At 42.1% G+C, this 15,315-nt stretch overlaps 1 protein-coding gene across 8 annotated transcripts in view; it reads left to right on the forward strand.

Moving 5' to 3' along the window:
• The window catches only part of trappc8 (trafficking protein particle complex subunit 8), a 79,364-nt gene that overhangs the window by 58,479 nt on the left and 5,570 nt on the right, over positions 1-15,315 (forward strand). For all 8 annotated transcript variants that reach the window (XM_062980417.1, XM_008114909.3, XM_008114910.3 and 5 more), the window contains 6 exons: positions 2,696-2,764; positions 2,862-2,902; positions 5,672-5,857; positions 7,390-7,491; positions 7,725-7,772; positions 10,309-10,454. In XM_062980417.1, the coding sequence (XP_062836487.1) occupies positions 2,696-2,764; positions 2,862-2,902; positions 5,672-5,857; positions 7,390-7,491; positions 7,725-7,772; positions 10,309-10,454 (592 nt within the window). The remainder of the gene's footprint in view (positions 1-2,695; positions 2,765-2,861; positions 2,903-5,671; positions 5,858-7,389; positions 7,492-7,724; positions 7,773-10,308; positions 10,455-15,315) is intronic.

The following is a 15,315-nucleotide window of genomic DNA, read 5'->3' on the forward strand; positions in this document are numbered from 1 at the left end:
CCAGTTATACCGGAACATGTTAAAGAAATTGGAACAACATGGCATAACAAAGATCCAGGACATACTGAAACCCGATGGAACAGTAATACAATGGGAGGAGCTAAAAGATAAGTGCGGTCACGGAAATTGGTTATTATGGAGAGGGTTATCTAAAAAGTTAACAGAATGGAAGAGCAAGGAAATCCCAGAGACAGATATTGATAAAATAATAAAATGGAAAGTAGATAAAGATAAAGGAACCATGGGATACATTTACAAAATAATCACGGGAAAACTATACAATATAAAAAAAATACCTTGACAGAAATCTGGAAGGAGGAACTAAGTTGTAATGAGAAAGAAATAGATAATTGGATAAATTCAATTAATAAAATAAAACATTTAAAGATAAAGGAAATGCAACACAAATCCAGACAAAATGGTATAGAACGTCTGTGCAACTAGCCCATATAAAAAGAACCTCCCCAAAACAATGTTGGCACAACTGCGGGAAAACCGGAACATACACCCACATGTGGTGGGATTGTGAAAAAATAGAAAAGTTCCACAAAATAATTTAAAAAGAAATCCAGACAAAATGGTATAGAACGTCTGTGCAACTAGCCCATATAAAAAGAACCTCCCCAAAACAATGTTGGCACAACTGCGGGAAAACCGGAACATACACCCACATGTGGTGGGATTGTGAAAAAATAGAAAAGTTCCACAAAATAATTTAAAAAGAAATAGAGGAGCTATTAGGAATAAAAATAGATTGGAACCATTTTTCCTCCAGAAAATTGAAGGTGAAGGGGGAACTAAAAAATGGGAACGATTAATAAATTATATGTTAGATGTAATTAAAGCCTCAGTCGCCTTAGGCTGGAAGGACCAAAAGAAACGGGACATTAAAACATGGTATAAATATTTAGCAGACTATCTCCTCCAAGACTACATTAACGAAAGGAAAAGTTACTATAAAAAAAGGCCAAATCAGAAAGAAATAGGCGGCAAAGTAGAAAGACTTAATTTACAGAATAAAGGGGAAAGACAAATATAAGGAATTAAACAAGATTATCCTCATGATCGAACAATAGTAATAAATATAGAAAATTTGTAAACTGTTCCTGGGGAGGGGAGAGGAGGGAGGGAGAAAAAGGAGGAAGAATGTAAACATGTGTTACCAATGGAAATTGTTCTCAACATTTGTATAATTTCATGTAGCACTATTTACAATAAAAAAAGTTTTTTTAAAAAATTCTATAATATATCTGCCTATTTTAATGGACAATTGTCTAATTAGTAATAGAATATAGTAGGATGTTAGCATTAGTCTTAACAAAACTACAAAACATACTAGTATATTCTCTGCAATATCCAAGTGTATTTTGTAGTTTTGTGGCTTTTTCTAAAATCTATGTCTTGTTATATTTAAAATCTTTAATGTTATTTACCATTTACTAATGCGATTTTCCTGCTTCTTGGCAGGGGGTTGGATTGGATGACCCACAAGGTCTTGTCCAACTCTATGATTCTATGATTCTAATATGTTTATGTTGAAAGTCATTATGGAATAATAATTTGAGTGTCATACTAGAACTTTGAAAAACCAGGATTTGAATCCTGACTAAAACGTGAAAGTCCACTTGGTGATCTTGAGCAAATAAGCGCTCTCAGCTTTAGAAGATGGCAATGGTAAAGATCTGAAGAAGTCTTGCTATGAAAACTTTATGCTAGGGTTGCTATATGTTATAGTCAATATGAAAGGACACAGTAGTAACAATATGCTCATTTGGTCTATTATTACCTTCACTGTGCTTATTGTTATATTAGGTAGCACCTAAAAATTAAGAGTTATCACCATATTTTCAATTTTATAGCGAATAAAACCAGCAAAGCAGTCAAAATGATTATGAATTGTTATTATTCTACTCTTAATATCCAACAAAGCTCATAACAGACTGTATTTTTCTAAAACAACAGTCTTATATATTATGTTGCCAGTGAATTTAAAATAAATACTAGCTCACATAAAATTATAAATAAAAATAATAAAAGATCTGTATCGAGATGAGAAAGTTCTTGACTTAACACTAAAATAGAACTTTAATAGTTTAGAATTTCTGGCAGCTATAAGAGATAAGCCCATTGTTGATATGAAGTAAAATTGTGAAGGCCATTCTATTGCAGCTGTTAGTTCAAGTTATTCTTTGTGTGCAATAAACACAGTGATTTGTACTTTCTCACTGATGCACTCATCTTCAACAAAGTTTGCAGGATTAAAGGTGCTTTCTTTTGTGATCATCTGAGCGGGCCAACACTTCGACTTGTAATAAAACCTGCCATATAAAGAAAAAGAAATCAGCCAGCATGTGGTTCTCTCTTGAATCACTTCTAATACAAGACCTGTGAGAAGTGGTAGATTCCATGTTTTCCCCTGAAATCTCATGTCTGAAGTCCAATTAACTGGTATATTCCAACATTTTTAGTAACTTAAACAAATGTTGTAACTCCCTAACATAAAACATTATGCTACAGTTACAGCAGTTAAGGCTTTGCAGTCATGACTGTAAATGCAATTTAGTTGGCAAATCATGTTATATTAACCAATAATTCATTGTCTGGTGATGTCTTTGAAAACTAGATGTAGGTTGTTTGACCATATAAATATATATGACATGAAAAGTAATTCAAATTTGGTCATTCCTTTTACCAGATATTAAGCTGGCAAATAGAGAGAAAGGGAAGCTGTGCTTGAAATCAGTAAGGTGCAAACATTTTGCAGGTAAGCATTAAATTTTGGAATGAAAGATATCTGGAATTTTAAATGATTTTTCCTCTTTTTTTGGAGACCTGACATGTTCCCCTTTCTTCATTCTTAGAACACTATACATTTGCAGATATCGTATTTGGAAGTGAACAAGTATGTATATCATAACTTTGTGACTGTTTTATGTCTAATAGACCATTATGTCCAAGTATGTGAATGCCTAAATTGAAAATAATTTATCTTGATCCGTGTATACATACAGCAAAATGAAAGAAGCAAATATCTGTTAACTATAAAAATCCAGTTATTAAAGTGCCTGATGTAATTATTCACCAACTGTAAGAAACCTCAATAATTTTTTCACTGGTACTACTCAAATTCCACTGTTTTCCTCAATACCTTATTTTATATAAACTGTAGATAAATACAAGGTATTAACATAATCAGTGTGTAGATCTATTTTTTCTTAGGATTTTCCCCGTTTCTTAAATTCAAAAAGTAGACATAAATGCAAGAATTAAAAAAAAAGGAATTGAAAGGGCTAGAGAAAATAACAATGGCATACTTACTACCTTCAAAAGAAATTATTATAATGTCCTCAAATTGTATAAAGAACAGTTCTTTTTGTGGTCTCTGTTTCTGTACAGGGACTTCTTCAAAACATGCTTGAATCAAATAAGTTTGGCAGAAATCCTGCCTCATCCTTTATACCGTACATGTGCAAGCCTGCTAAAGCTGCTCTCTCATAGTTCCACCAGCACTTTTGGCCACATAAGCTGAATCCACATCAGGGATACAGTTCAAGTGAACATTATCTTGTTTATTTAAAATACTTCTTCATCCTCCCTCCTCCAAAAGCAGCATGCTTGTCCAAATCTAAAATTTTACATACCCCAAAACCATGCCCTGTCTGACAATGCAGATAGCTTGTTCCCTTCTTTTTACCTCCATTTTCTTCCCTTCTTTTCACTGTCTAAAACCTCCTTAGCATCATTGTAAGAGGCCTGAACCTCCTGCATTTGAATAGGTTTTAGCTTCTAGCTGAAGTATCTTTTAAAGAAACTTCATGTACAGAAATTCCTCCTCCCTCCCTCCCCTTTTGACCTATTTACACCACCAAGAACAAAACACCGTACTCTATGTCTTCATCAGTCTGCAAAAGGTAGTCATTATCAAAGAGTTTTGACCTTCAGAAAACCAACAAAAGAATCTCACTAATATCAGGAGATTGATACTGGAAGTTTTCTCAACACTGATGGCTACACCTTTGATAGCCACAATTCTGATTTTCTTCATCTAGCCCTGGGATGGTCAGCTGTGGAGAAGCAAATACTTATTTTTGCTCCTATGCCACTGACAGGCTATATTAATGTGCCAATGCCCCCAACCCCTACTGTTTCCCCCCAAAATGACCCTCTTAAATTGGCTCAAAAACAGGCTTAGGGCCAACATATCCCTTCTGATTATCCAGTCTTACTGAACTTCCTGTCCCCTATAAGAAACTATAGCAGGGACAAACCCAAAGAATACTTAGTGTTCCATCGTTACCTCCTCACTAGCTGGTTACACTTAGATGTTGCCATGCTCTCACTCAATACTACTCTTCTGTCTGAGATCACACTCCTTTCTACTTAGAATATTATTGCATCAGCTGACAATCTTTGTTTCAGGTCATGTCATAGAATGGATTCACCCATTACCACAGCATCATATTACAAATTGTATCTTTCAGCTTATATAATAATCATCATAACTTTATTTTTATATCTTGCCCCATCTCCCCGAGGGGACTCGGGGCGGCTCACATGGGGCCAAGCCCAACAACATACAATAAAATACAACAATATAAAATACATAACAATCACAGCAGATCAACAACACAGCTTCAACAGCGTAAAAACAGTGCTTCATGCGCATTATTAATATCACCCTTCGTCCAGATGCCTATTCGTTTGCTATTGTGGTGCAGAAAGACTTGCTTGCCTCATCTGAGACTATCCAAGTGGATAATGGAAATGACTGAAATATCTTATGATCTAGATAAAACCACAGAGTATCTGGGCCCAGAGCATTTTAGAAGGATGTCTTGATTCCTGACATTTGCAAAGTGACTACATGATTGCAATTATCTACTTTCATTTAACAAGAACTTCTTCTGATGCACTGTTGTCTCCAATTTTGATCTGATTTATTATCCACTAATAAGTAAGCCGGGAGCTTCCAGTGGCTCAGTGTGCTAAAGCGCTGAGCTGCTGAACTTGCAGACCGAAAGGTCTCAGGTTCAAATCTGGGGAGCGGAGTGAGCTCCTGCTGTTAGTCCCAGCTTCTGCCAACCTAGCAGTTCGAAAACATGCAAATGTGAGTAGATCAATAGATACCTCTCCGGCGGGAAGGTAACGGCGGTCCATGCAGTCATGCCAGCCACATGACCTTGGAGGTGTCTACAGACAACGCCGGCTCTTCGGCTTAGAAATGGAGATAAGCACCAACCCCCAGAGTCGGACATGACTGGACTTAACATCAGGGGAAACCTTTACCTTTACTAATAAGTAAGCCACTTAATTACCTCTTACTTAAAGAAGATGAAAAAGAATAGTTTGCCTATCTATAACTGGTTCTTCTAGTGGTCACCTGTATATTCATATAACTCTCCCTCCTCCTCTGTTTTTTTAGGTTTGTCACTTTGGTTTGCATGGTGGACTATGGAATAGATAGGAGAATAGCTTTGGTGAGCTAATGCATGTGTGGTATGTAGGTCAGGGTGCAGTTCCTGACAAAGGTAACCAGCTCTGGAAGATTCCAAATGGGTTTCTGTTCAGGCATAGACAATTATTTGGAGACACAGTTACAGATAAGCAACTACCAGTTGTTCTTTTGAGGTTTTGTGGCTGCACCATCTAATGTAAGATACTTATTTTATAGATAATCAGTTCAACCAGTCCATGTGCAGATTTCTTTTTCCGAAGTTTATATTCTGAATTAAAAAGAACTCAAGCACAGCAAAGTATGAACACATCACAAGCACCTGCAAAACAATCTCTTGATGATACTGTCAGATTAATACAGAAGTGCAATGAGGTGGATTTGAGTATTATTGTACTATGGAAGGTATGTATAACAATGTAATATAATACTACAGGCAACTAAAAATGTATTTTATGTTGAAGCTGCAGTAAATCTTGCTTAGACTATTTATTATCAGTATTCCTGTTGATGACCTAGAAAGATGGAACAGTTTTAATGCAATCCCACGGTAGCAATGCCAGTGCCTAGTAAATGTGGCTGGAGATTATGTTCCATACTCAGGGCACATGCACAAGGAAAGTCCTGTCTTTGGTTCATAACTAATCTGCTTTTGAAGCCACGTAGAGCAGTGTTTCTAATCTGTGAAGCTAAGCAAATTCATGTGGGAATCTTTTTTCTTTTTTTGCTACTTTAAGTCAGTCTTTTTGATATCTTAAACCAATTTAGGACTTCATTAGATTATAAAAGATGTCTTGAAGTGTGTCTAGAAGCAAACTTGCAGCCAGTAAACATTTGTTGATATTCACCCACTACAGCATCTTATTAAATGATCTAGCTGCTGTATTATGAATGATTGCAGGTTTCCTGAAATGTTTAAAAGAGAGCTTTATATATCACACATTGTGTTAATCAAGTCTGGGTGTATTAGAGAACATAACCTTTTAGAGAAGAGCCAAAACAACCTTTAGAGCAGAATCTCCTCTTGTAGTATACAACCAAATATAATTATTCTAGGCAGTGGTTTCAGTTATTAGACTGAATAACCAGCAATCTCCGTTCTGTCAGAAAAACATATTTGCCAGTGCATAAAAACAACAGAGCTTTAGAAGTGGGTTTTTCAGTGCACAAAAAAATACTGTTCCATAAAACAACTTGTTTCATGTCATGCACTCAACAGACAAAAATAAAGTAGACTTTGATGGAAATAACATATTTGGTTTATTCACAACTTTCATATATTCAGCAAACAGAAGTACAAACACTTATTAGTCCAGTTTCATCTTTGAGATGGTTCCCTGTGCTAGCCAGCCAGGGCATCTCTCTTGTAATAACACAGCTATCAACAGATCACATAGTCAAAAGGAAAGAGAGAGCATGTGGTCTACAGCTCCTTTTATAACTTCTCAGAAATCATAGAGTAAAGGAAGCTGCACACCAGAACATACATACAGGAACAGTAAGTAACAAGATCATAGACAAACAGATTGCTCGAGTAGGCTTGATGAAGATTGTCATTTCCAACAGGATATTATCTTCTGCCAACCTAGCAGTTCAAAAACATGCCAATGTGAATAGATCAATAGGTACCGCTCCGACGGGAAGGTAATGGGGCTCCATGCAGTCATGCCGGCCACATGACCTAGGAGGTGTCTACAGACCATGCCGGCTCTTTGGCTTAGAAATGGAGATGAGCACCAGCCCCCAGAGTCAGACATGACTGGACTTAACGTCAGGGGAAACCTTTACCTTATTACTGATGAATGGCCAGTTGAATTCCAGGAATGAACTAGGTTTCACATGCCATGTGCCACCATCAGGATTTTTACAATTAACTCCTTAATTCTTACAATATTGCTTAATATATTATGGTCTGTTTGTACTTTTTTCTTAAACAGGCATATGTTGTGGAAGATAACAAGCAACTCATTTTGGAAGGCCAGCATCATGTTTTACTTCATGCAGTGGGGAACGAGGCCTTTTCTTTCCCTCAAAAACAGGTATTCCAGAAGAATTCACTTTTTATCTCATAGTAAATTAAGAAGCAAAAACCAGCATGGTGTAACAGAGCACCTGCTAAAATGGAGTAAACAACACATTCATTAACAATGATTAAGGTTATACTGGGTTTCTGCAACTGTATCTGATTAAATTAACATGTTCATTGTTATTAGACAGCATTCTCCATATTGTCTCTTACTTTTTCATTTGTTTTTGTTTTTTGCCTTTCTAGGGTTTTAAAAAAGTACTTGGGAATTCTGACTGGGAAGACTTGGAACAGGTATTGGAAGAGATATGTATATTAAAAGTATATATTTCAAAGACAACAGCTTTTTATAATGATTCTTGGCTAAATTCATGTTTTTTTCTAATAAGATGCATACCACCATGAAAAACTTATCAATTGTTTGTGACTTCATTGCTTTTTTAAAAATGATTTTTATTATCAGATATTTAAGAGGTGGGGGTTAGAGTGAGGTGGGGTGGGGTAGGGTGGTGGTAGGGTTGGATAGCGGGGGAGGTTAAAAGTTGTTTGGGGGTTGGGTTTTTCTTTTGATTTGGATTTGGGTTTTCCTTTTGACTTCTAATTTATCCATCTGAGTAAAAAGTCTATTTTGTGATTTATAGAATCATAGAATAGTAGAGTTGGAAGAAACCTCATGGGCCATCTAGTCCAACCCCCCGCTAAGAAGCAGGAAATCGCATTCAAAGCACCCATTCATGTCTCTGGAATTTTTTTTTTTTTGTTTCATTGTGTTGCCGCTAGTTCCTGTTCAAAAGTTTTATAATAAGTGGCTGTATAGCCATGTGGGCCTGGGGCCTTTGAAGCATCTGGTTTTGAATTGCCCTGTGTGGTTCTTCTAATGATATATCTTTATTAAGTAGGTCTCTATGGTGATTGGAGATTTTCATTAAGTTTTGCTTATTTATATAGTGAACAATATAATCTTTTCTAATGTTAACTCTATCGGACAGTGGTACGAGTGGGTTCTGGGGGTGATCTTTATTTTCCTAAATCTAGAGACCAGTGTATGGGAAGACCATACCTTATCAATTCTAGACTATGATTAGTGTCTGGACGAGATGAAGGTGTAATCCCTTTTTGCACTATGGTGTTTTCTCCATACATCTTGTAGGAGATAATCATTATAAAATGTTATGAAACTTTCTGGTAGTCTTCCTGATGTTTTATCTTTTTTCTTCCTTCTGTTTGTCTTATCAATTTTGCAATCCATTACTCCAGTGTGGTCCAACCGGCTGCTCGTGGGCTGCCTGCCGCCCACCAATTCATTTTTGTTAACCTTTGCTCTTCTTACTGGAAAAATATTTTAATTTAACATTTGGAAAAAAAAATAGTTTACCCTTCTTACTGCTTTAAGTTTTTAAGAAATGTTTTTTTATTGGAATGTCTCTGGCCCTCACATTCCTATACTAAAAGTTGATTGGCCCTCGGGTAACTAAAGGTTGGACCACACTCCATTGAAGTCACCCATAATTAGTAATTCATCAAATTCCTGATTTGAAATTAATTCTGAAAGCTTTTTTACAAAGTGTATTTTTGGGCCATTTGGTGCTTAGATGTTGCATGCCAGCACTTTTTGATTGTCTAATTGAATCATGATGGCAACCATTCTTCCATCATCATCTCTAGATGCTAGTTGTGGTTGGAGTTTTGAATTCGTATATAGTACTACTCCTAATTTTTTCTCTAATGCTGAGGAGTAGTACGCTTTCCACATCAAAGTATTGGCTAAGTGGGATACATGTTTTTGGCATATATGCATTTCCTGTAATGCTGTGATGTTGTAATTCCCTTACTTGATCTGATTGAATTTTTTTCTTCTTCTGTGGGCTATTTAGTCAGTTCACATTATTCATCACACCGCACTATCCAGAAGTTCTTGTGACCTCCTTGCTTTTGAATACAGTAGAGTCTCACTTATCCAACATAAATGGACCAGGAGAACGTTGGATAACCGAAAATGTTGGATAATAAGGAGGGATTAAGGAAAAGTCTATTAAACGTCAGATTATGTTATGATTTTGCAAATTAAGCACCAAAACATCACGCTGTATTGAAAACATTGACTACTAAAAATTGACTACAAATAAAAATCGAATAAATATAGAATTGCATAAAATGAACTCACAGTAACAACATTGTCAAAAGTTAAATCCGTAAAAAGTTCAGTCCTGTGAAGATTTTTTAAAATCTCTGATCTTTGCCTGCCTAGAGAAACAGCTGTGGATCCAGACGGGAGGCAGACTGCGTTGGATAATACAGAACGTTGGATGAGTGAAGTTTGGATAAGCAAGACTCTACTGTAGTTAGAATTTTTGGCTTTTAAGTCCATGGTACTTGTTGCACGTACAACAAAACATGTGCACTTCCTTTAAGAAAGTTAATATTTGTGGAAGCTAATTCATATCTACATGGAATCAAACAAAATGTTTCTACCGGACACAATAGGATTGGGACTATCATGGGAAAACACACTTATGTTTATTCTGCTCTTAACTTTCCTTAACTGTGATGTGAATAGTATTTCTAACATAATTTAATATTTTCTAAAAGTGTTTATGGTGTGAGCTTTCATTGGGAAGAGTCCTTCAGATATATAAAGCATTATCACCAGTTATTAGGGTTACATGACCATAGGAGAGAAAAAAACGAATAGTACAGTGTATTGCATAGCATTGAGTCATGGCCATTTACTTCCTCTTGTATATTAATTTGGATAAAACATTTCTCACTTATAGAATTTTGAGTGCTTCCTGATTCTAACTAGCATTTCCTGAACACTTTTATGTTCCAGGAGTCACCAGAGATCGGCCTCTTAAATTTCTTTCGACCAGAAAGCACATCGGTACCTGCCAAGCCATCATTGGACCAGCTTTCCAACCTCATTAAAACTAGATTTCATTATCCTGAAAGCTTTGACCACTCATTTCATCAGAAAAGGTTAAAATAATTTTTGACTTTTGACATTTGAGGCTTTAGATGCTGATCTTTATGCAGATTTTATGAAATGGATAATTATATGATATAATTGCATAGAATGAAAATGTGTACACTTATTTGAATGGTTACCTCAATTCTTTTTAACTCATGGAAGTTATTATAATTTAGTACACTGTATGTAACTCATTTCCCTTCAGGGAGAGAGGGTGGGTTATAAAGTTGTTGTTGTTGTTGTTGTTGTTATTATTATTTCTTCTATAGCTGTTTAAGAAAATTCAGCATTTATATTTTTTCTTCGTGTACTCTGTGAATGCACACTAATGGAGAAGCTGCGCCTGCGCAGGTTCCGACGGAAACTCTTCCAAGCTGAAGTTCAAATTTTGGCGGTAACCACGCCCCCCTTCCCAAGGGGCATATAAGGCAGCCCCAGGCGCGCGCTCTCCAGTTCCTTTTTTTCCGCCGCAAGGTTCACTTCGGACTCTTCGCATGTCTACTACTCGTTTCAAGCGTTGCACGCAGTGTGCTGCTAAAATTCCTGACTCGGACGGCCACGCCAAGTGCCTCTTCTGTCTTGGCGAGGCTCATGTGGTCAGTACCTGCCGTTTCTGCCTAGCTCTCACGGCTCAGGCCAGAAAGAACAGAGCCGCTCGGCTTAGAGCGGCGCTCTACGAAAAATCTCTCGCGCCAGAACCGACTCCGTCGACGTCGGGTACGTCGTCTTCTTCAGCTCTGAGAGCGATGTCGGCGCCGCCAGCTAGGCCCACGACAACTAAAGCCTCCTCGGTCTCGTCCAAGGCGTCCAGGGCTTCCAGGACTGCTAAACCGGCTAAACCGCCATGTACCGTGACGACGGCTACCGTTTCCACCCGTTCCGGCAAGGTGGGGCCTTCCTCGACGTCGAGCTCTCTGGCTTCGGTGACCTCGGTCCGCTCCCGTATTGGTTCCCCGCCGTCCTCCTCTGCTATTAAGATAGCCTTTAAGAGGGCTCACGAAGAATCTCGTCGAGCGCAATCCGACTCAGCTGTGGTTCCTCCCACACCTGGCAAGTCCTTGAGGGTTGCATCTAAGCAACCGCCGACAAAAAAACGGCTAACTCAACGCTCCTCTTCTTCGGCCTCCTCAAGGCGGGACCGGCCGTCCTCCTCGGCAACCTCCTCGAGAAGGTCTTCTCCAATTCGGCCAGCCCAGAGCCCTAGAGATGTGTCTCAATCTCCATTGCACCCCCTGTCTGACGGGGAGCTGCAGGACTCACCCCACCACTCTACCCAAACGGTGGTCAGGGTGCCGGTGCCGGAACCCCTTGCGCTGCCTCACTCGTCGCGCCAACAGCTCTTCCCTCCCACCTCGACACCGGAGCGTGGCAGACAAACGGCTCGCCTCAGCCTCTAAGGATCCTCGGCTCCCGACCCTCTCTTCCCGCGAGGCCATGCCTCCTCCCGAGACTGTGCTTTCTTCTCCCCCTCAGTCCCCCCAAGGGGCTGAGGAGGAAGATGTTGATGTTGACCGCCCAGACTCTGTCCTTTCGGCCTCGGTGGTCTCCCTCGGTCTCGACCTCTCTCCTCCCCACGATGCGTATGAGGCGGACCCGCCTTCTCCTACTGACAATATTCGTGCTTTCTCTGATCAAATGGTCAGAATGGCCGACGCCCTGGGTTTGGAGATCAAGCAGACTTCCAAAGCAGTGTCTGATCCAGTTTTCAAAAGGGTGCAGGCCCAAGCTCCGCCAGCCACGCTACTCCCTTTCCTGCCTTATCTGTTGGACGTTATCCAGGCCTCCTGGAAAACCCCTTCCTCCATTCCTCCGACCTCGAAGAGGATCGAGACTTGGTACCGTACCGACGATGATTCCTTGGAGTGGCTCAAACACCACCCCGACCCCAACTCCCTGGTCGTTAAGGCCTCTCAATCCTCAGGTCGTCAGTCGAACACTCCGGCCAACAGAGAAGGGAAGCGCTTCGACGCCGTGGGTCGAAAACTTTACTCTGGAGCCCTTTTGCTTTGCCGCATGGCGAACTATGGAGCCTGCATGGGTGCCTACCAGCAGATTATCTGGGAGAAGGCACAGCCTTTCTTCGCTAAAATGTCGGACGAAGACCGCTCCGTCCTCACTACCCTCCAACAGGAAGCTGACTCGCTTGCCCACCACCAAATACAAATGGCGAAGCATACAGGTGATACTGCGGGCAAGATGATTGCCCACGCGATATCCATCCGCCGTCACGCCTGGCTGAGGTCTTTGGGTCTATCTTCATCTTCCAGGCAGGTCATTGAGGACCTTCCCTTTGACGCGCTCGGACTATTTAACTCCGGTACCGATGATAAACTCAAGTCTAACCATGACTTTAAAATTCTTGCGTCTAAATGTGGTGACCAACCGCAACCTCAGCGCACCTGCTGGTTCCCGCACCGCTCCCGCCGCTTCCCGCCGCAATCTTTCAAACACCACTCTTTCAGGCGGCCCTCGGGCTCGAATAATCAGACCCATCACCAACCTCGTCGGGGACCTCATCCGCAAAAGCAACGCGGTCGAACCACCCCCGCCCCTCCGCAGGCCAACCGGCGTGCCTGACGCCAACCCCTGCCAAAGCTCATCGCCCGCTACCGCTGTGGAGCCCACGCTGCCTCGTCCCTCCTGTGCCTTCGCCGACCGCCTAGCCCCCTTTTACAATCAATGGGAGTCCATTACTTCACATGCATGGGTTCTTCGCATTGTCCAAGACGGCTACGCCTTAGAGTTCACAGACCTCCCACCTACAGGTCGCATTCTCTACTCAACTCCTTCTCCAGAGATACTGGCCGAAGTCGATGCATTACTGGCCAAAGGCGCCATCCGTCCCTCCCCTCCCGAACTGGACCCCTTAAGTTTTTTCTCCAGATACTTTACAGTCCCGAAAAAGGGGGGCGGGCTACGCCCCATTCTGGACCTAAGGGCCCTCAATATATTCATTCGCCCTTCCAAATTCAGGATGGTCTCTATTGCCTCTATCCTCCCGATGCTGCAGCGGGGAGACTACTTTGCCTCCATAGACTTACGAGACGCCTACTTCCACGTGGCGATACGGGAGGCGCACAGAAGGTTCCTCTGCTTCAAAGTTCTCGACCAAACCTACCAGTTTACCGTTTTACCCTTCGGTCTCGTTACGGCCCCGAGGGTCTTTACCAAGGTCGTCGCCGCCGTAGCGGCCCACCTCAGGCTACATGGCATCACGGTCTTTCCTTATCTGGACGACTGGCTTCTCGTCGGGCCCGATCCGGTTCTTCTCGCGAACCAGGTCTCCTTCACGTTGCGTCTTCTAAAATCTCTCGGCCTCCAACTCAACTCCGAGAAGTCAAATCTCTCCCCGTCAACCCGAATCCGGTTCATCGGGGCCCTCTTCGACTCCGTCACAGAGACTGTCTCACTACCGTTCGACAGATTCCTGGCTCTCCGCCACCACATCGTCCTTTGTCGATCCGCCAGGAGGGTCAGAGCCCGTGCCATTCAAGTCCTTCTGGGCCACATGGCCTCCACGGTCCTCACGACCCCGTTTGCCAGGCTGCGCCTTCGGGTCCTACAAAGGTGGTTCATAGACACTTTCAAGCCGTTCTACCACCACAACTCCAAGTACTTGTCGGTACCGTTGTTCGTCCGCCAGTCCCTCTCATGGTGGACGTCTCACCAAAACGTGTGCAGGGGTCTCCCATTTCATCCAGCCCCGCCGTCGCTAACCATAACAACGGACTCCTCCACCTACGCTTGGGGAGCCCACATGAACGGTCTAACGGTTCAAGATCTTTGGCCCCCATCCGAGAGGGCCAACCACATAAACTTCCTCGAGCTTCTCGCCATTTTCAAAGCCCTGAAAGCTTTCTCTCGCCTCATCCGTCACAAGTCCATCCTCATTCAATCGGACAACCTCGTAGCAGTATTCTACATCAACAAACAGGGCGGTACGGGTTCGAGGAAATTGATGCTCCTCTCCTCCCGTCTATGGGTTTGGTGCATAGCCCACGACGTGCAGGTCTCTGCAATCCACCTGCCGGGTGCCCAAAACGACTTAGCAGATGCCCTCAGCAGGATGACTTCTTCCTCTCACGAGTGGAAGCTCGATCCCGAGATCCTCGACGGTCTGTTCCTCCACTGGGGACGCCCTACTCTGGACCTCTTCGCGTCTCCCCACAACGCTCAGCTACCCCGCTACGGAGCGAGACTTCCCCCGAACTCCTTTCCCGGCTGTCTAGGGGATGCCTTTCTACTGGACTGGTCGGCGGAGATGCTTTATCTTTTTCCACCGATTCCCCTCATACCGAAAGTTCTCGAAAGACTTCTCTCGATCTCGGTCACAGCGATTCTCATAGCTCCGGCCTGGCCCCGCCAACCGTGGTATCCGGCCCTTCTTCGTCTCTCCAGAGGAACGTTTCGCCCTCTGCCTCCCTCGCCGCACCTTCTCTCAAGGGAGGACGGCAAAATTCTTCACCTGGACCTCCCTTCCCTTCATCTCACTGCATGGAGGATTCTCACCTAGCCTCCCTTCCGCAGAACCTGCAGGATGTCCTTTGGGCAGCCCATAAGCCGTCTACTACCAAGGCTTACTCTTATAAACTCTCTCGCTTTCACGCCTTCCTTCGATCCCGTAATGTCGACACCTTTCCGACCTCGGTACCGGTGGTCCTCGACTTCCTCATGACCCTCGTCGAGAAGAAACTCTCTCTCGCTTCTATCAAGGCCTATCTCGCAGCCCTTTCCTGGTCTTTTCAACGCCATGGTCAGCCATCTCTCTTCTCTCACCACCTGATCAAAACCTTTCTCCGAGGCTACAATAACATCTGCCCGCCGTCGCTACCACCTACGCCGGGCTGGAACCTCGAACTTGTACTTTCT

This window comes from Anolis carolinensis, chromosome 4, assembly GCF_035594765.1.
Source record: "Anolis carolinensis isolate JA03-04 chromosome 4, rAnoCar3.1.pri, whole genome shotgun sequence".
Classification (NCBI taxonomy): Eukaryota; Metazoa; Chordata; class Lepidosauria; order Squamata; family Dactyloidae; genus Anolis; species Anolis carolinensis.